The 25,199-nt window shown below is 48.5% G+C and overlaps 1 protein-coding gene across 1 annotated transcript in view; it reads right to left on the bottom strand.

Moving 5' to 3' along the window:
* Nucleotides 1-9,456: 9,456 nt before the first annotated feature.
* LOC138366279 (L-proline trans-4-hydroxylase-like) overlaps nt 9,457-25,199 on the bottom strand; it is a 30,300-nt gene continuing 14,557 nt past the window's right edge. The window contains exons 6-7 of the mRNA XM_069327295.1: nt 23,519-23,713; nt 9,457-10,254 (exon numbers count right to left, since the gene is read on the bottom strand). Of these exons, the coding sequence (XP_069183396.1) occupies nt 10,147-10,254; nt 23,519-23,713 (303 nt within the window). The 3' untranslated portion in view covers nt 9,457-10,146. The remainder of the gene's footprint in view (nt 10,255-23,518; nt 23,714-25,199) is intronic.

Raw genomic sequence — 25,199 nt, 5'->3', positions numbered from 1 at the left:
CACCTCATCAACATCACCGGAGACTGCCTCCAGAGGGAGCGGCGGGAAATCCTCGTCGCGGAACAAGTTGACAGGAGCAGCAGGGGCCTCAGAGCACCCGGCAGCCTGATGCCCCAACAGGCCACACCAGAAATAGGTACGAGGCTGCCGGGCATAATGCACCCGGACGTAGTACCCCATAAACCGGACAGAAGAAGGTATATCCGACCGCAGGCGCATCCCCAATGTGCGAATGTTTGTATGTTTCCCAGCATACCACCCCGAGGAGAGCGTGTTCACCCGCACGCTGACAACAGTACCAAAACCCCCGAAGTAACGCCGGAGGAGGTCATCAGGGAATTCCAGGGGCGCACCATGGATACTGACATAAGTCAGGGCACCACTGCGGTCCGAAATCGCCACAGAGCCGGCATCGTCTGGCAACGGCAACGTACGCCCCCCGTACCGACGGAGGAAGTCCCGGTACTCGTCCTCCCCCACGAACTTATAACAACCCGATGGGCCGAAACTAGCTCCACACCGTAAACAGCTTCCACCGGGACACGAAGCATGTCACACATCACCATCTCGATGGTCGGATAACCAGCCTTACAAGTGAAATCCAGGCCCACGGAGCTCACACGCTGAACAGGAGGAAGATGGCCCCCCATGTCAGAACTGCCACGTCAACGCAGCCAGGCAGGCAACAAAACTGGTAGGGCAGGGACGCCCACACCACCTGGCGACCAAAACAGCAAACAACTCCAACAGCCACGGAGGGTCGAGAAATGTCCTCACTCCACGGCTGCTAACAGTCGACTCTCCGACACATGGGTGTGTTGGGGAACAGGTCGTAAGCCTAGCAGAAGTGGGCAACACCTACCACCACCCAAGTGGGTCCTTCACCCCGTATTTGTTAAAGAACATGAACGAGTAAAGCAACTTGGAGATACGTACAAACGAACCAAAGCACAAGGTGACTTGCATGCATTTCTAGTTGCAAATAGAGAGGTGAGAAACATGAGCAACGTTATACGTAATAAACATTGGGAAGAGTTCCTACAAAGTATAAATGAGCAAACAACACTTGTTGAAGTTTGGGAAAAGATACGAAAAATCTCTAGAAGCAGCCCAACCAAACCGCTGCACCACAGCCCACTAGAACAAGCAAACATTCTCCTTGATCAATGGGCACTAACATCGAGCTACGACTCACTCCCAATTAACATACAGCACAAACTTGATGACACACGCCCCAACAGACAACGAACCATCAATCTTGCCTGTACAGCTATCGACGTGTCGGACCTTAATGATGTAACTGAATGGGAATTAAATCATGCACTAAAGATGGGAAAATCAACTGCTCCTGGAGAGGACGGTATTACTTACAGTCTACTGAGATTAGTCTCACACGTACCAGGTAATCCACTATTAGTGTTGTACAGAATGAGTTTACGTGAAGGAGGATTACCTGATGCTTGGACAAAGAGTGTCATTGTTCCTATCTCCAAACCACACTCAGATAATTATAGACCCATATCTCTAACATCGTGTGTCTTCAAAGTGCTTGAACGTATTGTTCTTAACAGACTCATGTATCGTATACAGGGACACCTGTCACCCCAACTGTTTGGATTTATGCTCAGTACACAACATTGTTTTGCTGAGTACTTCGCACATATTGAAGCTTCCCCTCAAGCAGTCTTCATCGACCTAGCAGCAGCTTTTGATACAGCAAACAGAGAAATCATACTGGAACAGCTTGCCGAGCTGGGAATACAAGGAAAATTACTGAAATGGATAAAGGGCTATTTGTCTAATCGAACAGCATATGTTTTGTTTAATGGTGTTAAAAGCACAGAGAGCAAACACTTTGAACTGGGAACTCTACAAGGAGAGGTCCTCAGTCCCTTGTTGTTCAACGTTCTGTTGCATAAACTTATTAAAGATCTTCCAACTAATAATGAAGACACTGTCATTTGTTATGCTGATGATATATGTTTACAGGCTGCCACCGAGCCTAGAATGCAAGTTCTGCCCGATGCTTTTGCTACTAGAGCTGAGGAATGTGGCCTCCTTATCTCTGTACAGAAAACTCGTGCCCTCATTCCGTGTGGTATTCCACCAGCCAATTATCATATAGATGGGCGAGCACTTGAGAACTGCGAGTCTTACAGATACCTTGGAGTCCCCATTAACGCCCCAGGGTACCTTGGTGTCCCCATTAACGACCCGGGGTACCTTTCTTCTCTCAAGAAGAGACTTTGGGAGAGATTAAAGCCCTTGCGGGTCCTTGTTGGTGTCAATCATGGACTTAACGTGAGACTTGCTAGAATGTTTTATGTATCATTTATACGCTCTGTGGTTGACTACAATGCTCTACATCTCACACTGTATACTGACAAAGAGCTGAAATCTCTTGAAACCTTGCAAAATGAAGCTATGCGTCTCATCCTTGGGGCTCCTCAGTCCACGAGAATAGTTAATATGAGAGCAGAGTTACAATTACCTACCATAAGTGAGAGAATTTTGTCTATTAGCACAGTTTTCGGTGTGAAGGCACTGAGTAGATCTAGACAACACATGAAGTTTCAAGCTAAACTTTCTAATATGCTGTACTCACCCGAGGCCTATAGAAGAAACACGAAATCTGATTATGTATATTGGTTCTACAAGGTAGCCAACTCCATCAAAATATTAAATATGTACCCAACTCAACTAATGATTAATCAGCCAATTACTCCATGGGATAACTGGGATCTATCAGTTGATTTTGTAAATGCGCCCAAGAAAGATAGTGTGCACACTACATTATTAAAAAAGTTAACACTGAAAAGCATCACTGAAAGTACTCAGAGTATGGGTAACGATGTGTATCAGTGCTATACCGACGGCTCTGTAGAAGAAGGTGGACGATGTACCGGATGTGCATGTAACATATTTGAACAATCTTCTCTCGTTCATACAGCAATGAAGCGCGTCAATGACTGGGCAAGTACAACTCAAACCAAACTTGCAGGCATATACCTTGCCACTGAATTTTTAAAAGACAAAGGCCGTCTCCTCTGCTCTGCTGGCTCCTCTGTTCTTCCTGTATTCTTAATGCTCTCGAATCGATAGCTCTCCGAGTATATATTGGGGAACCTAGTAACTAACTCCGCCCACATGTAGATAGCCTCAGGCTCTCTACCAAGCCACTCCTTAAACGTCGGCATGTTTGAAGGCTACCAGGCTACAATTATAAGATTAGTAGAAGTAAGGTGAAATTCGCATGATCTGACCTCAGGTCACTTGGTGGTCATTAACTCTTAGAGGTGTGAAACTCCGGCCGACAACTTGGCGCCTTCTCAAATCCCTGTCTGTGACTCATGTACTTTATGTATGTATTAAATACAACTAAACCAAAGACTTTTACAGTGTTACAACCAGTGGGGTCCCACAGGGCTCTGTACTCGGACCTATCCTGTTTCTGACATACGTAATTGATCTCCCAGAGGGTATAGATTCATTCCTCTCAATGTTTGCTCACGATGCCAAAATTATGAGAAGGATTAACACAGACGAGGGAAGTTTGAGGCTTCAAGAAGACCTGGACAAGCTGCATGAATGGTCGAACAAATTGTTATTAGAGTTTAAACCAAGTAAATATAATGTAATGAAGATAGGGGGTAGGAACAGAAAACCAAATACAAGGTATCATTTGGGAAATGAAATACTTAAAGAGTCAGAGAGAAAGACCTGGTGGTTGATATCACGCCAGACTTGTTCCTTGAAGCTCATATCAAGAGGATAACATCAGCGGCATATGAAAGATTGGCCAACATAAGAACGCCCTCTAGAAACTTATGTAAGGAATCCTTCAGAACTTTGTATACCACATATGTCAGACAACTGGTGTTCAGGTTCCTGAGCCTACTGGGCTCTATCATATCTACACTTGAAGCTGTGTATGGAGTCAGCCTCCACCACATCACTGTCTAACGCATTCCATTTGTCTTCAATTCTAACTGTGAAAAAATTATTTCTCACGTCTCTATGGTTCATTTGGGAACTCAATTTCCACCTGTGTCCCCTAGTGCGTGTGCCCCTGGTGATAAATAGTCTGTCTTTGTCTACCCTATCAACACTTGTGGGGTGTTGGATGAAAGCTCTTGCTATGGACTATCATTTGTGAGTAGTCAGAAGTCTGTGATTGCTCTGTAGAGAGAATTACAGAGATTTTCCTGTTTCTGTGAAATAGGATTGGAGTGGACAGTGAGCGGTGCCAGAGGATACTTGACTAAAACCGTTAGAGGTGGGGGGAAAGTGGGGTGACCGTTGCCCCCCCCCCCCCCACCATGTGAGACAGTGCGCCCCTTGTCTTTAGGCCTCCCCCTCCTTGTGACGTCACGGGACGCCTGAGGGTGAGTGAGGCCTGTGATTGGGGTAGGCATGTCTGCTCCGAGCTGTGTTTTGGCGCAAACCTTTGTGATTGGAAGCGGCACGAGGGAACAGTGCCGGCTTTGTGCTGATTGGTCAAGACAAATTAGGGGAGTAGGTATGGGCATTTTGAGTTTCCTTATCCCGCGAAATCGCCAGTTTGAGCAGGGCGATTCATTTTGAGTTTCCTATCTCCGCTCCCCGTGATGGATGCTGCGAGGGGGGTGGGTGGGGGAGGGGGGGGAAGGAAGGAAGGGAGGGGGCAGGAAGGAGGGGCTTCAGGGAGGAGCTGAGGGCTGTGGGAGGGGCTGAGAGAAGGAGGATATCTACTTTAATGTCCATACATCTAAATGTTTAAAAAAATATGCTTGTCCAAGCTGTGGTAGACCCCATCCCGTCCTCAGGCTCATAACATCTCTCATACAATCTATCAAATACATTTCAATCCCTCATAACACTCTCTTAACAACTCTCAACTCTCTCTTAATCCCTCACGATTCCCACTCATCACCTCTCAACTGGTTGTAAATCAGCGTCGAGTCTTGCTCGACGCCGTCAAATGAGAGCGCGTCAGAGGCCAGAGGGCCCGGGATGTCAACAAGACAATACCCAGAGCGCCAGCGGCATCATGGAGATGAATTTCTTCACGAAGCGAACGCTGAGTGAGACGACGACTTTGAGATGGTTCGAGTTGGAAACAGGAAGGATGAAGAGAAGTGGAATAGAGAGGGGAAGAGAGAGAGGGAAAGAGAGAGAGAGAGGGAGAGGGAGAGGGAAAGAGAGAGAGAGGGAGAGGGAGAGGGAAAGAGAGAGAGAGGGAGAGGGAGAGGGAAAGAGAGAGAGAGGGAGAGGGAGAGGGAAAGAGAGACAGACAGAAAAATAGGGTTACCCATTGGTAACCCTTTTTTTATTGTTTGTCAACAAATTCATGAAAATCTGCATGTGCAGGATTTGTGGCGCTGCTCAATACTGTCACTATGGCGGCGTGTCCACTCACAGAATGAGTGGCGCTGTCCAATACTGTCACTATGGCGGCGTGTCCACTCACAGGATGAGTGGCGCTGTCCAATACTGTCACTATGGCGGCGTGTCCACTCACAGGATGAGTGGCGCTGCCCAATACTGTCACTATGGCGGCGTGTCCACTCACAGGATGAGTGGCGCTGTCCAATACTGTCACTATGGAGGTGTGTCCACTCACAGGATGAGTGACGTTGCCCAATACTGTCACTATGACGGTGTGTCCACTCACAGGATGAGTGTCGCTGTCCAATACTGTCACTATGGCGGTGTGTCCACTCACAGGATGAGTGACGTTGCCCAATACTGTCACTATGGCGGTGTGTCCACTCACAGGATGAGTGGCGCTGTCCAATACTGTCACTATGGCGGTGTGTCCACTCACAGGAAGAGTGGCGCTGTCCAATACTGTCACTATGGCGGTGTGTCCACTCACAGGATGGGTGGCGCTGCCCAATACTGTCACTATGGCGGTGTGTCCACTCACAGGATGGGTGGCGCTGTCCAATACTGTCACTGTGGTGATGTGTCCACTCACAGGATGAGTGACGCTGCCCAATACCGTCACTATGGCGGTGAGTCCACTCACAGGATGAGTGACACTGCCCAATACTGTCACTATGGCGGTGTGTCCACTCACAGGATGAGTGGCGCTGTCCAATACTGTCACTATGGCGGTGTGTCCACTCACAGGATGAGTGGCGCTGTCCAATAGTGTCACTATGGCGGTGTGTCCACTCACAGGATGAGTGGTGCTGCCCAATACTGTCACTATGGCGGTGTGTCCACTCACAGGATGAGTGGCGCTGCCTAATACTGTCACTATGGCGGTGTGTCCACTCACAGGATGAGTGGCCTGTCCAATAGTGTCACTATGGCGGTGTGTCCACTCACAGGATGAGTGACGCTGTTCAATACTGTCACTATGGCGGTGTGTCCACTCACAGGATGAGTGACGCTGTCCAATACTGTCACTATGGCGGTGTGTCCACTCACAGGATGAGTGGCGCTGCCCAATACTGTCACTATGGCGGTGAGTCCACTCACAGGATGAGTGACACTGCCCAATACTGTCACTATGGCGGTGTGTCCACTCACAGGATGAGTGGCGCTGCCCAATACTGTCACTATGGCGGTGTGTCCACTCACAGGATGAGTGACGCTGTCCAATACTGTCACTATGGCGGTGTGTCCACTCACAGGATGAGTGACGCTGTCCAATAGTGTCACTATGGCGGTGTGTCCACTCCCAGGATGAGTGACGCTGTCCAATACTGTCACTATGGCGATGTGTCCACTCACAGGATGAGTGGCGCTGCCCAATACTGTCACTATGGCGGTGTGTCCACTCACAGGATGAGTGACGCTGTCCAATACTATCACTATGGCGGTGTGTCCACTCACAGGATAAGTGACGATGTCCAATACTGTCACTATGGCGGTGTGTCCACTCACAGGATGAGTGCCGCTGCCCAATACTGTCACAATGGCGGTGTGTCCACTCACAGGATGAGTGCCGCTGCCCAATTCACTATGGCGGTGTGTCCACTCACAGGATGAGTGACGCTGCCCAATACTATCACTATGGCGGTGTGTCCACTCACAGGATGAGTGACGCTGCCCAATACTGTCACTATGGCGGTGCGTCCACTCACAGGATGAGTGGCGCTGCCCAATACTGTCACTATAGCGGTGTGTCCACTCACAGGATGAGTGCCGCTGCCTAATACTATCACTATGGCGGCGTGTCCACTCACAGGATGAGTGCCGCTGTCCAATACTGTCACTATGGCGGTTTGTCCACTCACAGGATGAGTGCCGCTGTCCAATACTGTCACTATGGCGGTGTGTCCACACCCAGGATGAGTGACGCTGTCCAATACTGTCACTATGGCGGTATGTCCACTCACAGGATGAGTGACGCTGCCCAATACTATCACTATGGCGGCGTGTCCACTCCCAGGATGAGTGACGATGTCCAATACTGTCACTATGGCGGTGTGTCCACTCACAGGATGAGTGACGATGCCCAATACTGTCACTATGGTGGTGTGTCCACTCACAGGATGAGTGACGCTGCCCAATACTGTCACTATGGCGGTGTGTCCACTCACAGGATGAGTGGCGCTGTCCAATACTGTCACTATGACGGTGTGTCCACTCACAGGATGAGTGGCGCTGTCCAATACTGTCACTATGGCGGTGTGTCCACTCACAGGATGAGTGGCGCTGCCCAATACTGTCACTATGGCGGTGTGTCCACTCACAGGATGAGTGACGCTGTCCAATACTGTGTCTATGACGGTGCGTCCACTCACAGGACTCGCTTTTCAGGAACAATTTTTAAATTTTTATTCAAGAGGTGCTCTTATCGCCGCAGCAGCTGCCGCAGTCACTGGAGAACCGCTTGCGGGAAGCAACAGGTGTGTAGCAGCGCCCCTTTCCCAGTACCCCCCTCCCTCCCTTTCCCCTTACTTACCCTTAAGGGAGAAGGGAGAAGGAACAGGCTATTCACAACCTCTTCACGAGGGGAAACGCAAGTCTAAATAACTGTTTAGCACTTGCTAGCCTGGCTGGAGCTGGGATATGAGGACAAGGAGCTGGGATATGAGGACAAGGAGCTGGGGTATGAGACAAGGAGCTGGGATATGAGGACAAGGAGCTGGGATATGAGGACAAGGAGCTGGGGGTATGAGACAAGGAGCTGGGATATGAGGACAAGGAGCTGGGATATGAGGACAAGGAGCTGGGGTATGAGACAAGGAGCTGGGATATGAGGACAAGGAGCTGGGATATGAGGACAAGGAGCTGGGATATGAGGACAAGGAGCTGGGATATGAGGACAAGGAGCTGGGGTATGAGACAAGGAGCTGGGGTATGAGGACAAGGAGCTGGGATATGAGGACAAGGAGCTGGGGGTATGAGCAAGGAGCTGGGGTATGAGGACAAGGAGCTGGGATATGAGGACAAGGAGCTGGGATATGAGGACAAGGAGCTGGGATATGAGGACAAGGAGCTGGGATATGAGGACAAGGAGCTGGGGTATGAGGGCAAGGAGCTGGGATATGAGGACAAGGAGCTGGGATATGATGACAAGGAGCTGGGATATGAGACAAGGAGCTGGGATATGAGGACAAGGAGCTGGGATATGAGGATAAGGAGCTGGGATATGAGACAAGGAGCTGGGGTATGAGGACAAGGAGCTGGGATATGAGGACAAGGAGCTGGGATATGAGGACAAGGAACTGGGATATGAGGACATGGAGCTGGGATATGAGGACAAGGAGCTGGGATATGAGGACAAGGAGCTGGGATATGAGACAAGGAGTTGGGATATGAGGACAAGGAGCTGGGATATGAGGACAAGTAGCTGGGATATGAGGACAAGGAGCAGGGATATGAGGACAAGGAACTGGGATATGAAGACAAGGACCTGGGATATGAAGACAAGGAGCTGGGATACGAGGAAAAGGAGCAGGGATATGAGGACAAGGAGCTGGGATATGAGGACAGGGAGCTGGGATATGAGACAAGGAGCTGGGGTATGAGGACAAGGAGCTGGGGTATGAGGACAAGGAACTGGGATATGAGGACAAGGAGCTGGGATATGAGGACAAGGAGCTGGGATATGAGTACAAGGAGCTGGGGTATTAGGACAAGGAGCAGGGATACGAGGACAAGGAGCTGGGATATGAGGACAAGGAGCTGGGATATGAGTACAAGGAGCTGGGGTATTAGGACAAGGAGCAGGGATACGAGGACAAGGAGGTGGCATATGAGGACAAGAAGCTGGGATATGAGTACAAGGAGCTGGGATATTAAGACAAGGAGCTGGGATATTAAGGCAAGGAGCTGGGATATTAAGACAAGGAGCTGGGATATTAAGGCAAGGAGCTGGGATATTAAGACAAGGAACACTCTAGGCGATAGAAACCAAACCAACACCTTTTAGCTTGAGAAAATATCCACGACGAATAATACAATTAATTCCACTTTCTTGAAGTATCGCAAAATTTGGTTAAGAAAATGTACAAAATAGTTCTCTGCTTTATTAGTTTTGGATTTTACTCTGTAGTACCAACCTTCGGAGGGGACCAGTTGGGGGAAAATCTATATACTTAATGTTTGTTTTGGCGCTGCTGAAGCCTTGGAGGAATTATGGGGTGATGGAGACTGCGAGGGTAGAGTGGAGGCTGTGGATTTAGGATTCCTTGGGTCCCTGGAGCGATCTGGAGGCCCTGGAGGTCCTGGAGGCCCTGGAAGCCTTGGAGGACTTGGAGGTCCTGGAGACCCTGGAGGCCCTGGAGGCCCTGGGAGCCTTAAAGGTCCTGGAAGGCCTGGAGGGCCATGGTGGCCCTGGAAGCATTGGAGGTCCTGCAGACCTTGAAGCCCTGGAGGTCCTGGAGGCCTTGGAGGACTTGGAGGTCCTGGAGACCCTGGAGGCCCTGGGAGCCTTAAAGGTCCTGGAAGGCCTGGAGGGCCATGGTGGTCCTGGAAGCATTGGAGGTCCTGCAGACCTTGAAGCCCTGGAGGACCCGCAAGGGCCATGGAGGTCCTGGAAGGCTTTAGCGGTCCCCTCGGCCATGGAGGTCCTGGATTTCCTGGAGGTCCTGGAGGGCCCAGGAGAGTCCTAGAGACCCTGGTGGCCCTGGAAGCCTTGGAGGTCATGTAGGGCCCTGGAGGGACTAGAGGGCCCCTGGAGGGACTGGAGGGCCCTGGAAGCCTCTACTGCTGTAGTTTACGGATGACGGAGCGGTCCTCCTCAGGGCTCATGAACCACTTGCCCTCCAGGTCCTCCAGGTTCTCACACTCCAGTAAGGCCGAGTCCTCCACCTGCCGAGAAATTACAAGTCTAAGAAATTGTTTAAGTCAAAATACCTTAGCAGGTGAAATTCTGTATAAATAAACTGTTAAAAAATTATAATAAAAAAAAGCTAATTGAAGTTTTGCCATTTCTAATTAAAATTTAATTCTGTGAAATTCTAAATTTAGAATCAAATTCTAAGAGAAGTCACTCATCAACTATTTAGCTTCAAAGTACAATTTATTAATTTCTTTAATTTAATTTAAAAACTAATTATTTTCAACTGATTAACTCAAATGTCTTATGAGATTCAGATTAAAACAACATATCCCTTTTAGAATCTAATACATATCACTGTTCGAACCTTTTGACGGCTTTAGGGTTCGCAAGTGTTTCAAATTCTAATTTGATGGTGCTGGAGTGAGAGGAGACACTTCAGGCCAGGGTTCGAGCTTTATACTGTCTCACTTAAGGGTTTATTAAGTCAGTATTTGACTTATGTAACGTCGGCTCTTTACCCTGACGGCGGTACATATATACGTGCTATCCAAGTGAAACCTTTACGAAGCTTCGAATTGCCTCAGCATCCACAAACAAAAATGTTGAGTAAATGAACTCATATTTCTCTAAAAGCCAAAATAATTTCACAACACATAACTACAGTCAAGGAACTTAAGTTTCTTCACGGATTATAAGTTCATCTTACATGTTGTATACAAGTGTTGGGGTGATTCCCGGCTGCCGAGGTGCCGTATGAGCACACACACTGAGTAGGCCCTGGAGGCCTACTAACTACAACACACCGGCCGTTAGTAGGCCCTGCAGGCCTACTAACTACCACACACCGGTCATTAGTGTGCCCTGGAGGTCTATTAACTACCACACCGGCCGTTAGTAGGCCCTGGAGGCCTACTAACCACCACACACAGGCCGTTAGTAGGCCCTGGAGGCCATCTAACTACCACACATCGGTCGTTAGTAGGCCCTGGAGGCCTACTAACTACCACACACCGGTCGTTAGTAGGGCCCTGGAGGCCTACTAACTACCACACACCGGCCGTTAGTAGGCCCTGGAGGCCTACTAACTACCACACACCGGTCGTTAGTACGCACTAGGTGGAACAGCAGGATCGAGGCCCATTAAGGACACTGCAGCTATGTAGAACAGCAGAAAATAGGCCTACTTGGGGCAAAAAAGCTGAGAACAGAAGGCACTAGGCCTATTTAGGACAATACCATATTTATAATACCATATCTAATGGTTCCACAACAGTCCCCGTGGCGTAGTGGTAAAACACTCGCCCGGCAGTTCGCAAGTGCTGTGTCCTGAGATCGTATCCTGGCTGGGGAGGATTGACTGGGCACCAATCCTTAACTATAGCCTTTGTTCACCCAGCAGCAAATGGGTACCTGGATGTTAAACAATTTGGCGGATCATATTCCAGGAAAAAAATTGATAAAGGAGAAGGATAAAGGAGAGATAAAGGGAGCCGGTCGGCCGAGCGGACAGCACGCTGTACTTGTGATCCTGTGGTCCTGGGTTCGATCCCAGGCGCCGGCGAGAAACAATGGGCAGAGTTTCTTTCACCCTATGCCCCTGTTACCTAGCAGTAAAATAGGTACCTGGGTGTTAGTCAGCGGTCACGGGCTGCTTCCTGGGGGTGGAGGCCTGGTCGAGGACCGGGCCGCGGGGACACTAAAAAGCCCCGAAATCATCTCAAGATAACCTCAAGATAGGACTTGTCCGAAACGCTACACGTGTTAGTGGCTTTACAAAAATGTAAGAACTCTTGTATAAATAAATAAAATAAAATATTTACCATAATTGAATACGTTAAATATCTACCATATTAATTGATTATTAATAGGCAGATATTAATAGATAAATATCTACCATATTAATACTACTTTAATATATAATGTAATGCTACAGTTTCATGAATTCTTATGTACGTATGACGACGCCGGAATCGCTAGGTGAAAGAGAAGGCACTATAGGCCTACAGGGAACAAGACAGGTAGGCATGACAAGGAATAAAAGTGAGTCTGGCACAAAGTGGTGAGGACTGAGCCTCGTTAATCTAACGCACATTTTACAGTGTTCAGTTCTAACTGCTCTTAATAATAGCAGTAAAACGTGCGGAAAAGCCGTTAAATAACGGAGCTTCGCTGAAAACCGTTATGAATGTTTAAAAAATCTGGATTAATGTCTTTAAATATGAATTCTGTAGGCTGAGGAGGAAGGGGGGGGGGGGGGCGGGGGGATTTGGCTGTCACCCAATGAGTGTGTGTTGGGGGGGGAGACTATCAACTATGGGGTGTATTTAAAACACACACACACACAGAGGGCTGGCTGGCTGAGTGGACAGAGCTCTAGATTCGTGGACCTAGGGACCAGGGTTCAATCCCGGCAGCCGGCGGAAAAACAAATGGGCAGAGTTTCCTTCACCCTGAAACACCTGTTACCTAGCAGTAAATAGGTACCTGGGAGTTAGACAGCTGCTACAGGCTGCTTCCTGTGTATGTGTGTGTGAAAAAAAAATGTAGTTCCGAAAGAGCAGAGCTCAACCCACGGAGGCACAACTAGGTGAATACACACACACAACCTTCCCCCCCCCCTCCCTCCTATCCCTGTCCTCCCTCACCCCCCCCCCCCCCATCATCCCATTCCCACCCAATCTCCCATCTCCCCTCACTAACCAAGTGATTTACCAACGAACATTCAGTTTCTGCTTCCTATGAGGTACAGTGTGATGTACCTAATAGACATCAGAGACGGAAAATGAATATTCCATATGGTTTGCATGACCACTTTATTAATTGTATTTCAAAATGGTATCAAGATTACACAATAACGAATGTACAAGCCTTCTCCAGAGATCTCGTTGATACGATTACTACCTACTACGACACATGGGTGTTGTTGTTGTTGTTGTTGAGTTAGGGGCGACGACGATCGTGGGATCGGATGCGCCCCGGCGTACCCGTGAAGGGTGAATCGCAAAGCCAGGAAAGGCGAAATGCTAAGCCAAAACGCGAAACGAGTGACGCCAAGCACTAGAAACTAATATGCCACACGGCAAAGCTACGCACAAAGGGAGAGGCAGAAGCACATAATAGAATAGTGCAAACAAACAGCCAGAAGGGCACACAGCATGTCATAGAGCAAATACACAAGAAATCAGAGCACATACTTGCCCGGGAACTTGGCCCGCGGGAATCTTACATTGAACGCCTCCCAGAGCACCCATTGCCATGGGTCACGTCCATCCACCGGGGACACCATAACATCCGGAACCGGGGCAACAAACACCTGCAAACTGGGGACCCAGATGGTAGAGCTCATGAGGCGAGAAGTCGCCACTCGCCCCCACAGGAAGGGAACTTGCCCCCCACGAAAGCACTCCGGTCCGTCAGACAGCAGTAACTCGGCAATCTTCGACCAGTGACCCGGTGGCATCACAGACGCCGGCAACACGTCCCCCAGGGCCCCAACGCGCACCCGCACCACAGGGGTACCCGCGGCCCCGGGCACACCACCAGACGACAGCAGGGAACCCGGACGGCGCGCATCCTTCCATAACGTCACCACCAGGCCACGCCCAGCACCAGAGTCCACACCATCCCTGGCAGCAGAAGCCCCCACTGTGGAGAGTCCCCCGGCGGAGAAAGAACCGAAGGCACGTCCGAGACACAGGCACCAGCACCGGCAGGCACATGGACCTCCGCCACCACGAACCGCGGAGACATCGACGCATCCGTATCCACACTGTCAACATCCGAAGCCCCACAGTCACTGAAGTCACCAACGTCTGCCCAGGAAGAAGACGAACGCCGGGAACGTTTGGGCACCGGCCAGATATCGTCCGAGCCGGTAAGTGACCCAGAAATACGGGTACCACGAGCCGAAGGAACCGACGCCAGGACGGCAGCAGCCTTTACCACAGGGTGAACCGGGCCACACACAGCAGGAGGCTCCGCAGCCACCCCAGCACCAAGCACATCCGGGATCCGAGTCACGGACACAGGGCCAGGCGCAGCATCAGAAGACGAGGGAGAAGACAGCGACGTCACACAGGGAGCTCCAGGAAGGCCCACGGGAGCAGCTGGAACAGCAACAGGATCAGGCAGACCAACCGACGGTACCTCAAGAACCGGAGGAGGGACGGCAACAACCGGAGGAACGGCAGGCGCCGCCGGGGAAGCTGCAGCAGCAGACAGGACGCGCACCACCTCATCAACATCATCTGAGACTGCCTCCAGAGGGAGCGGCGGGAAATCCTCGTCGCGGAACAAGTTGACAGGAGCAGCAGGGGCCTCAGAGCACCCGGCAGCCTGATGCCCCAACAGGCCACACCAGAAATAGGTACGAGGCTGCCGGGCATAATACACCCGGACGTAGTACCCCATAAACCGGACAGAAGAAGGTATATCCGACCGCAGGCGCATCCCCAACGTGCGAATGTTTGTATGTTTCCCAGCATACCACCCCGAGGAGAGCGTGTTCACCCGCACGCTGACAACAGTACCAAAACCCCCGAAGTAACGCCGGAGGAGGTCATCAGGGAATTCCAGGGGCGCACCATGGATACTGACATAAGTCAGGGCACCACTGCGGTCCGAAATCGCCACAGAGCCGGCATCGTCTGGCAACGGCAACGTACGCCCCCCGTACCGACGGAGGAAGTCCCGGTACTCGTCCTCCCCCACGAACTTATAACAACCCGATGGGCCGAAACTAGCTCCACACCGTAAACAGCTTCCACCGGGACACGAAGCATGTCACACATCACCATCTCGATGGTCGGATAACCAGCCTTACAAGTGAACTCCAGGCCCACGGAGCTCACACGCTGAACAGGAGGAAGATGGCCCCCCATGTCAGAACTGCCACGTCAACGCAGCCAGGCAGGCAACAAAACTGGTAGGGCAGGGACGCCCACACCACCTGGCGACCAAAACAGCAAACGACTCCAACAGCCACGGAGGGTCGAGAAACGTCCTCACTCCACGGCTGCTAACAGTCGACTCTCCGACACATGGGTGTGTTGGGGAACAGGGCGTAAGCCTAGCAGAAGTGGGCAACACCTACCACCACCCAAGTGGGTCCTTCACCCCGTATTTGTTAAAGAACATGAACGAGTAAAGCAACTTGGAGATACGTACAAACGAACCAAAGCACAAGGTGACCTGCATGCATTTCTAGTTGCAAATAGAGAGGTGAGAGACATGAGCAACGTTATACGTAATAAACATTGGGAAGAGTTCCTACAAAGTATAAATGAGCAAACAACACTTGTTGAAGTTTGGGAAAAGATACGAAAAATCTCTAGAAGCAGCCCAACCAAACCGCTGCACCACAGCCCACTAGAACAAGCAAACATTCTCCTTGATCAATGGGCACTAACATCGAGCTACGACTCACTCCCAATTAACATACAGCACAAACTTGATGACACACGCCCCAACAGACAACGAACCATCAATCTTGCCTGTACAGCTATCGACGTGTCGGACCTTAATGATGTAACTGAATGGGAATTAAATCATGCACTAAAGATGGGAAAATCAACTGCTCCTGGAGAGGACGGTATTGCTTACAGTCTACTGAGATTAGTCTCACACGTACCAGGTAATCCACTATTAGTGTTGTACAGAATGAGTTTACGTGAAGGAGGATTACCTGATGCTTGGACAAAGAGTGTCATTGTTCCTATCTCCAAACCACACTCAGATAATTATAGACCCATATCTCTAACATCGTGTGTCTTCAAAGTGCTTGAACGTATTGTTCTTAACAGACTCATGTATCGTATACAGGGGCACCTGTCACCCCAACTGTTTGGATTTATGCTCAGTACACAACATTGTTTTGCTGAGTACTTCGCACATATTGAAGCTTCCCCTCAAGCAGTCTTCATCGACCTAGCAGCAGCTTTTGATACAGCAAACAGAGAAATCATACTGGAACAGCTTGCCGAGCTGGGAATACAAGGAAAATTACTGAAATGGATTAAGGGCTATTTGTCTAATCGAACAGCATATGTTTTGTTTAATGGTGTTAAAAGCACAGAGAGCAAACACTTTGAACTGGGAACTCTACAAGGAGAGGTCCTCAGTCCCTTGTTGTTCAACGTTCTGTTGCATAAACTTATTAAAGATCTTCCAACTAATAATGAAGACACTGTCATTTGTTATGCTGATGATATATGTTTACAGGCTGCCACCGAGCCTAGAATGCAAGTTCTGCCCGATGCTTTTGCTACTAGAGCTGAGGAATGTGGCCTCCTTATCTCTGTACAGAAAACTCGTGCCCTCATTCCGTGTGGTATTCCACCAGCCAATTATCATATAGATGGGCGAGCACTTGAGAACTGCGAGTCTTACAGATACCTTGGAGTCCCCATTAAAGCCCCAGGGTACCTTGGTGTCCCCATTAACGACCCGAGGTACCTTTCTTCTCTCAAGAGGAGACTTTGGGAGAGATTAAAGCCCTTGCGGGTCCTTGTTGGTGTCAATCATGGACTTAACGTGAGACTTGCTAGAATGTTTTATGTATCATTTATACGCTCTGTGGTTGACTACAATGCTCTACATCTCACACTGTATACTGACAAAGAGCTGAAATCTCTTGAAACCTTGCAAAATGAAGCTATGCGTCTCATCCTTGGGGCTCCACAGTCCACGAGAATAGTTAATATGAGAGCAGAGTTACAATTACCTACCATAAGTGAGAGAATTTTGTCTATTAGCACAGTTTTCGGTGTGAAGGCACTGAGTAGATCTAGACAACACATGAAGTTTCAAGCTAAACTTTCTAATATGCTGTACTCACCCGAGGTCTATAGAAGAAACACGAAATCTGATTATGTATATTGGTTCTACAAGGTAGCCAACTCCATCAAAATATTAAATATGTACCCAACTCAACTAATGATTAATCAGCCAATTACTCCATGGGATAACTGGGATCTATCAGTTGATTTTGTAAATGCGCCCAAGAAAGATAGTGTGCACACTACATTATTAAAAAAGTTAACACTGAAAAGCATCACTGAAAGTACTCAGAGTATGGGTAACGATGTGTATCAGTGCTATACCGACGGCTCTGTAGAAGAAGGTGGACGATGTACCGGATGTGCATGTAACATATTTGAACAATCTTCTCTCGTACATACAGCAATGAAGCGCGTCAATGACTGGGCAAGTACAACTCAAACCAAACTTGCAGGCATATACCTTGCCACTGAATTTTTAAAAGACAAAGGCCGTCTCCTCTGCTCTGCTGGCTCCTCTGTTCTTCCTGTATTCTTAATGCTCTCGAATCGATAGCTCTCCGAGTATATATTGGGGAACCTAGTAACTAACTCCGCCCACAAGTAGATAGCCTCAGGCTCTCTACCAAGCCACTCCTTAAACGTCGGCATGTTTGAAGGCTACCAGGCTACAATTATAAGATTAGTAGAAGTAAGGTGAAATTCGCATGATCTGACCTCAGGTCACTTGGTGGTCATTAACTCTTAGAGGTGTGAAACTCCGGCCGATAACTTGGCGCCTTCTCAAATCCCTGTCTGTGACTCATGTACTTTATGTATGTATTAAATACAACTAAACCAAAGACTTTTACAGTGTTACAACCAGTGGGGTCCCACAGGGCTCTGTACTCGGACCTATCCTGTTTCTGACATACGTAATTGATCTCCCAGAGGGTATAGATTCATTCCTCTCAATGTTTGCTCACGATGCCAAAATTATGAGAAGGATTAACACAGACGAGGGAAGTTTGAGGCTTCAAGAAGACCTGGACAAGCTGCATGAATGGTCGAACAAATTGTTATTAGAGTTTAAACCAAGTAAATATAATGTAATGAAGATAGGGGGTAGGAACAGGAAACCAAATACAAGGTATCATTTGGGAAATGAAATACTTAAAGAGTCAGAGAGAAAGACCTGGTGGTTGATATCACGCCAGACTTGTTCCTTGAAGCTCATATCAAGAGGATAACATCAGCGGCATATGAAAGATTGGCCAACATAAGAACGCCCTCTAGAAACTTATGTAAGGAATCCTTCAGAACTTTGTATACCACATATGTCAGACAACTGGTGTTCAGGTTCCTGAGCCTACTGGGCTCTTATCATATCTACACTTGAAGCTGTGTATGGAGTCAGCCTCCACCACATCACTGTCTAACGCATTCCATTTGTCTTCAATTCTAACTGTGAAAAAATTATTTCTCACGTCTCTATGGTTCATTTGGGAACTCAATTTCCACCTGTGTCCCCTACTGCGTGTGCCCCTGGTGATAAATAGTCTGTCTTTGTCTACCCTATCAACACTTGTGGGGTGTTGGATGAAAGCTCTTGCTATGGACTATCATTTGTGAGTAGCCAGAAGTCTGTGATTACTCTGTAGAGAGAATTACAGAGATTTTCCTGTTTCTGTGAAATAGGATGGGAGTGGACAGTGAGCGGTGCCAGAGGATACTTGACTAAAACCGTTAGAGGTGGGGGGAAAGTGGGGTGACCGTTGCCCCCCCCCCCACCATGTGAGACAGTGCGCCCCTTGTCTTTAGGCCTCCCCCTCCTTGTGACGTCACGGGACGCCTGAGGGTGAGTGAGGCCTGTGATTGGGGTAGGCATGTCTGCTCCGAGCTGTGTTTTGGCGCAAACCTTTGTGATTGGGTGCGGCACGAGGGAACAGTGCCGGCTTTGTGCTGATTGGTCAAGACAAATTAGGGGAGGAGGTATGGGCATTTTGAGTTTCCTTAGCCCGCGAAATCGCCAGTTTGAGCAGGGTAGCAGGTGGACGAGGACGTATCTGGGTGGGGGGGGGGGAAGTTTTCCCCCTCCACCCCCGTTATTCGCGGACGTTACCGTGTTGTCCAGCAGGGATGGCACTCCTGCCATCCCAGGTTGTGTCTAGGCGTAATTTTCGTGAAATTTGGGGCCGATGAGGTACAGAAGGACCAGTAAAATAGCCTCAGAGACAGTGGGCACCCATGAGGCAGCTGGCAGAGCCTCATGATGTAACAGGTGGTTTGAATAACCTGTCTAGTGTTGATGGACAATTGGCGGAATCAGGGCAGTGTAATTGTGGTGAGATTACAGGCCCCTGTGGGACTTTGAATTCCGCCAGGCGGCGTCAGTGTGGGGATGCCGCCGGCCATTGTCACCCCAGTGTAGAGCAAGGCAGGCTCTGGTTTGATGGGGTTGTTGGTGATTCCCCATCCACGTGTGTATGCCCGGGGGCCAAGGGGTCTGGCCACCCACCCGCCCGCCCGCCCAGTCTGGCCACCCACCCGCCCGGCCCGGCCCGGCTCGGCCAACCCGCCTGCCCGCGCGCCGACTACCACCCCCCTCTCAGCTCGGGAGGGGCGCTGTGGGTCACGCGGTGGCCACATGCCTTGGCCACCCCCTTGGGCCACTTGGCCACATTCCCGGGACAGCCTAGGGCCACATCTTGTCGACGCACGAGGAGCAAGCTAAGTGTTGACAGTCCGAGAGGTAGTGACCTGGGAAAGGAGTGAAATGTGAGGAAAACGTGAGTACAATAGCCAGTGTAACAGTGTCTCAGTATTAGGGGAAATTCACGGTAAAGCTGTGTTGTCCCATAGCCCTGCCAGGCTAGAGAAGCAGCTGAGAGACAGCTGTCAGTGGCACGTCCAGGTGACTGGTAGGGCGGTACCTGGAGATAGATGTTGTACACGACCACACTGTAGTTATATATATATATATATATATGTGTGTGTGTGTGTAGACTGACTCGAGTATGTAACCGGTCAGTGTAGAGATTTACCATATAAATGATCCAGTTGTCTATTCTATATAATCGGTCAGACTGGATTAGTGCGATGGAGTACCAGCATGAATAATTATAATCATTATGTTGCAGGGATGTCAGTGGATACCCTGAGGTCTGTGTAGTTAGAGTTACATTTACCTGATGATATAATTTTCATTGATTATGTGAATGCCATTTCTATGTGTTCATTTGCATGTTTATGTACTGTGTTGTGTGGGTGAGTCAGTAGATGTGATTGCTGACTGATTGCCAAATGATGTCATTAGCATGTGGGGTATGCTGACGGCATCATTATGTTGCAGGTTTGTGCAGTGTTGTTATCAGTTTATACGATATTATTGTCCTGGGAGCTGTGTTGAGGGTTTACGGGACCTCTAGGATTATTCAGGGGAATTCACAGTACTTAATGAGAGCAGGCAGTTGATTGGTTGATTGCCTTGCTGAGGTAAGTGTGTGCTCACAGTAGTCCTTTGCAAAGGTTGCAAGATAAGGGGGGCAGTAATATTGGTATACTCTTGTTGTTGCACAACCGTGTGTCATTATTGTGTGGGCACAGTAATTAACGAGTTGCAGTAGCCGCAACCGTATGTGGGCAGTGCATTTGTGTTGTTGCATGCCATTGTAGTGTGACCTATGTAACACTGGGGTTACTTTGTTTCTTTAAGTTGTGTTGAGGACTTTAGGATTCAGTGAGTTAATAATTGGGGAATTAACTGGATAAGGGGTGCACACTTATTGTGGAGTGAGTGAGGGCTGTTATGAGAGAGAACAGTGTTGAGCGAGAATGAGATACGTCTCGGGAGCAATTAATTCTCCGTGTGACAACTAATTGACCACTCTAGCTAATTATGTAATTAGCCTTCTCATCATGAATTCACGTAGTGGGAGAGGATCTGTCAGAGTCTGTCAGTATTTGTGTTAACGTAATTTGCTCGAGACTAATTACCTTTCTGGGGTATAGCAATTAGTGGCTCATGTTTATTAGTGGAGTAATTAACGTCTAGAGGGCTCAGATGACTCGGTAAAGCGAGGTCATGGAGCTAGCATAAATTGTTGTATTAATCATATCCTGTCTGAGGACAGTGCATTAATGGCACTCTTGTTAATTAGGGGTAATTAACTCCTTTCCCGTGAATTCACAGTGTTTGATGAGACCTGCTTAGGCAGTGCGGAGTGAGACGTATTTATGGATGATTAATTATCGGTCCTGGTGACAGTTAATTAATTACTCGGAGCTAATTAGGGTAATTAACACTCACTAGTAATTTTTTGACACAGACTGTTGAGAAGCTACCAAGTTAGGGTAGGCTTAGTTAACGTAACTCAATGGGGATGTAATTAGTGGTCCGTTTGACCTTTATTGAGGAATACTCACTGAATACTTGCAAGGAGTCAAGTGTGATGTAATATAAGTTTGAGTTATTGTTAACAAGAGAGACAAGTGTTAAGGATTAACGTAGAGTATCATCATGTTGATGTCTAGTGGGAGACAATTGTTTGTGATTACCGTAGTACTTTGTTGCTGACTGCTGCGATCAGTCAATTAACGTAATTAATCACTTAAGGCAATTTCTTTTGGTTGTCGTCTGGTGACGAGAGTAGAGTCATCTAGGGATTTGTGGAGCTGTGTCCCAGAATCCCGCCTTGCCTGTCTTTGTTACTGTTTACAACAGGGCAACTTCTTGTAGGGAGTTGCAAAGAGTGTTCACACTGGGTTGTGATGGGGGGGGGGGGGGGTCACTGTTGGAGTACCCGCCTAGTTACGTGGGTCTCTCCTGGGGGGCGGGAGGACCCCTAAGCTTGTGATTATAGTAGCTGTCAGGGAAACCGAGACACTATTGATTGCATGCTTGTGTCTTCAGTGGATATCCTTCATTTGTTCAGTTAGTTCATGTTGTCAGCCCGAAGTGTCAGCAAGATGGAGCCTGCTGTCACTTCTCGAGGGGCTGTTGAATAGCTGTGTTGCAAATGCCACTTGATGTACAATAACGTAACCATTCGCTGTGGTGTAACTTAGTCTGTGATATTTTTCTTTGATTTGCAATATTGCGTCATCAGTGGGCACACCTGTGTTCAGGTTAGTTCAGTATGCAGCCTCACAGCAAGGGTTGCTATTTAGCTGTTTGTTATCGTGCCACTGGATGGACATTAACGTAACGTAAACTCGGTAATGTAGTAGTTAGTCTCTTGTTATTAATAAATTGTTATGTTATAGAAAACGGTCTTTGATGTCAACCCTTCAACCATATTGTTCCACCATATGTCTGCATATTATTAAATGTTGATGTGATCTGATAAGGCGGCTGTTCTTGGGAATTCGAATTTCAATTCATAGCGCCACATCAAATATAAATATTTGATTGTGAGAACCCGTCGGTTACCCTTTATTAGTTTTAACGTCCTGTTTAACTAGGAGGAGCCAGCGGCCTATTGTGGACAGGTTTTCACCCCTGGTGGTGGAGGCCTGGCGGTGTGCTCCCGCTTTTCCTTTTTCTATTGGACTCATGCTTAACTGCCGTGAGCAGCCTTTAAACTTGTAGTCCACCTGCTAAGGGAGGTTGGCGTAGAAAAAAATCTCACACCTGGAGTATGCGGCTCCAGCATGGAGTCCATATCTAGTCAAACGTAAGACTTAACTGGAAAAGGTTCAAAGGTTTGCCACCAGACTAGTACCCGAACTGAGGGGTATGAGCTACGAGGAGAGACTACGGGAATTAAATCTCATGTCACTCGGAGACCGAAGAGTTAAGGGGGACATGATCACCACATATAAGATTCTCAGAGGAATTGATAGGGTAGACAAAGACAGACTATTTATCACCAGGGGCACACGCACTAGGGGACACAGGTGGAAATTGAGTTCCCAAATGAACCATAGAGACGTGAGAAATAATTTTTTCACAGTCAGAATTGAAGACAAATGGAATGCATTAGACAGTGATGTGGTGGAGGCTGACTCCATACACAGCTTCAAGTGTAGATATGATAGCGCCCAGTAGGCTCAGGAACCTTACACCTGTTGATTGACAGTTGAGAGGTGGGACCAAAGAGCCAGAGCTCAACCCCCGCAAGGACAACTAGGTGAGTATACAACTAGGTGAGTACAAACACACACACACACACACACCATCGGGAGCCGGTGGTCGAGCGGACAGCACGCTGTACACGTGATCCTGTGGTCCCCGGGCGCCGGCAAGAAACCCTGGGCAGAGTTTCATTCACCCAATGCCCCTGTTACCTAGCAGTAAAATAGGTACCTGGGAGTTAGTCAGCTGTCACGGGGTGCTTCCTGGTGTGTGTGTGTGGTATGAAAAAAGTAGTAGTATTGGAAACAGTTGATTGACAGTTGAGAGGTGGGCCGAAAGAGCAGAGCCCCTGCAAGCACAACTAGGTGAACACAACTAGGTGAATACCTGTCAGTAGTTTCAAACCGTATCTCTCACCCAGTAACTACACCTACGTAACTACACTTAGGTGATTACACAGACCTTGATGAGCGGCGTATACTGTGGGTGGTGGTGCACCTTGTAGGGATTGTTGGCCCGCTTGTTGAAGGCGACGATGAAGACCCAACGACGCCGATCAGACGAGTTCTGATCGGAGGTGTGGAGCAGGTTACAGTGGAAGAACAGGATGTCCCCGGCCTTCATCTCCACGTAGATGTGATCCAGCTGCTTCTGCGCCTGTGTGGAGACCGACACACACTGTCTGAAGCACGATAACACCTCCTAAGTACCCCTGGGGCCAGATTCACGAAGCAGTTACGTAAGTACTTACGAACCTGTACATCTTTCCTCAATCTTTGACAGCTTTGGTTACATGTATTAAACAGTTTACAACCATGAAAACTTGCCAATCAACTGTTGTTATTGTTATAAACAGCCTCCTGGTGCTTCGGAGCTCATTAACTGTTTAATAATTGTAAACAAAGCCGCCAAAGAATGAGCAAAAGGTATACACGTTCGTAAGTGCTTGCGTAACTGCTTCGTGAATCTGATCCCTGGTAATGAGTCCTAGTCTGTGAGAGAAGGAAAACGGGAGTAAGACTGAAAGTCTTCCATCCCCCATGTAGCTGTGGTGCGGCATATCACACGAGGAGACACGTAAGGTAAGGTACATATGGGGAGAAAAGCTTAACCTATTGTGCCCACATCCCAGCACTTGGAAGGGATATGAGGACCCTTCCTGTGTTCAGATATGAGGACTAGGAGCTGAGATATTAGGATAAGGAGCATGGATATGAGGTAAAGGAGCTGGGATATGAAAACAAGGAGCTGGGATATGAAAACAAGGAGCTGGGATATGAGGACAAGGAGCTGGGAAATGAAAACAAGGAGCTGGGATATCAGGACAAGGAGCTGGGAAATGAGGATAAGGAGCTGGGAAATGAGGATAAGGAGATGGGAAATGAGAAAAGGTGCTGGGAAATGAGGACAAGGAGCCGAGATATTAGGACCAGGAGCTGGGATATGAGGAAAAGGTGCTGCGAAATGAAGAGAAGAAGCTGGGATATGAGGATCAGGAGCTGGGATATGAAGACAAGGAGCTGGGATATGAAGACAAGGAGCTGGGAAATGAGAAAAGGAGCTGGGAAATGAGTACAAGGAGCTGGGATATGAGTACAAGGAGCTGGGATATGAGTACAAGGAGCTGGGATATGAGTACAAGGAGCTGGGATATGAGTACAAGGAGCTGGGATATGAGTACAAGGAGCTGGGATATCAGGATAAACGGAAGGACCAATGCCATCCACTTAGACCATCGGGGGATCGAGATAGTCACTATCATCGTCAGTAGCAATGGTCAGTAGCCAGTAGTCAGTAGCAATGGTCAGTAGCCAGTAGTCAGTAGCAATGGTCAGTAGCCAGTAGTCAGTAGCAATGGTCAGTAGCCAGTAGTCAGTAGCAATGGTCAGTAGCCAGTAGTCAGTAGCAATGGTCAGTAGCCAGTAGTCAGTAGCAGTGGTCAGTAGCCAGTAGTCAGTAGCAATGGTCAGTAGCCAGTAGTCAGTAGCAATGGTCAGTAGCCAGTAGTCAGTAGCAGTGGTCAGTAGCCAGTAGTCAGTAGCAGTGGTCAGTAGCCAGTAGTCAGTAGCAGTGGTCAGTAGCCAGTAGTCAGTAGCAGTGGTCAGTAGCCAGTAGTCAGTAGCAGTGGTCAGTAGCCAGTAGT

The sequence above is a fragment of the Procambarus clarkii genome, chromosome 19, assembly GCF_040958095.1.
Source record: "Procambarus clarkii isolate CNS0578487 chromosome 19, FALCON_Pclarkii_2.0, whole genome shotgun sequence".
NCBI classification, from domain to species: domain Eukaryota; kingdom Metazoa; phylum Arthropoda; class Malacostraca; order Decapoda; family Cambaridae; genus Procambarus; species Procambarus clarkii.
This window is presented reverse-complemented; position numbering and strand designations above follow the sequence as displayed.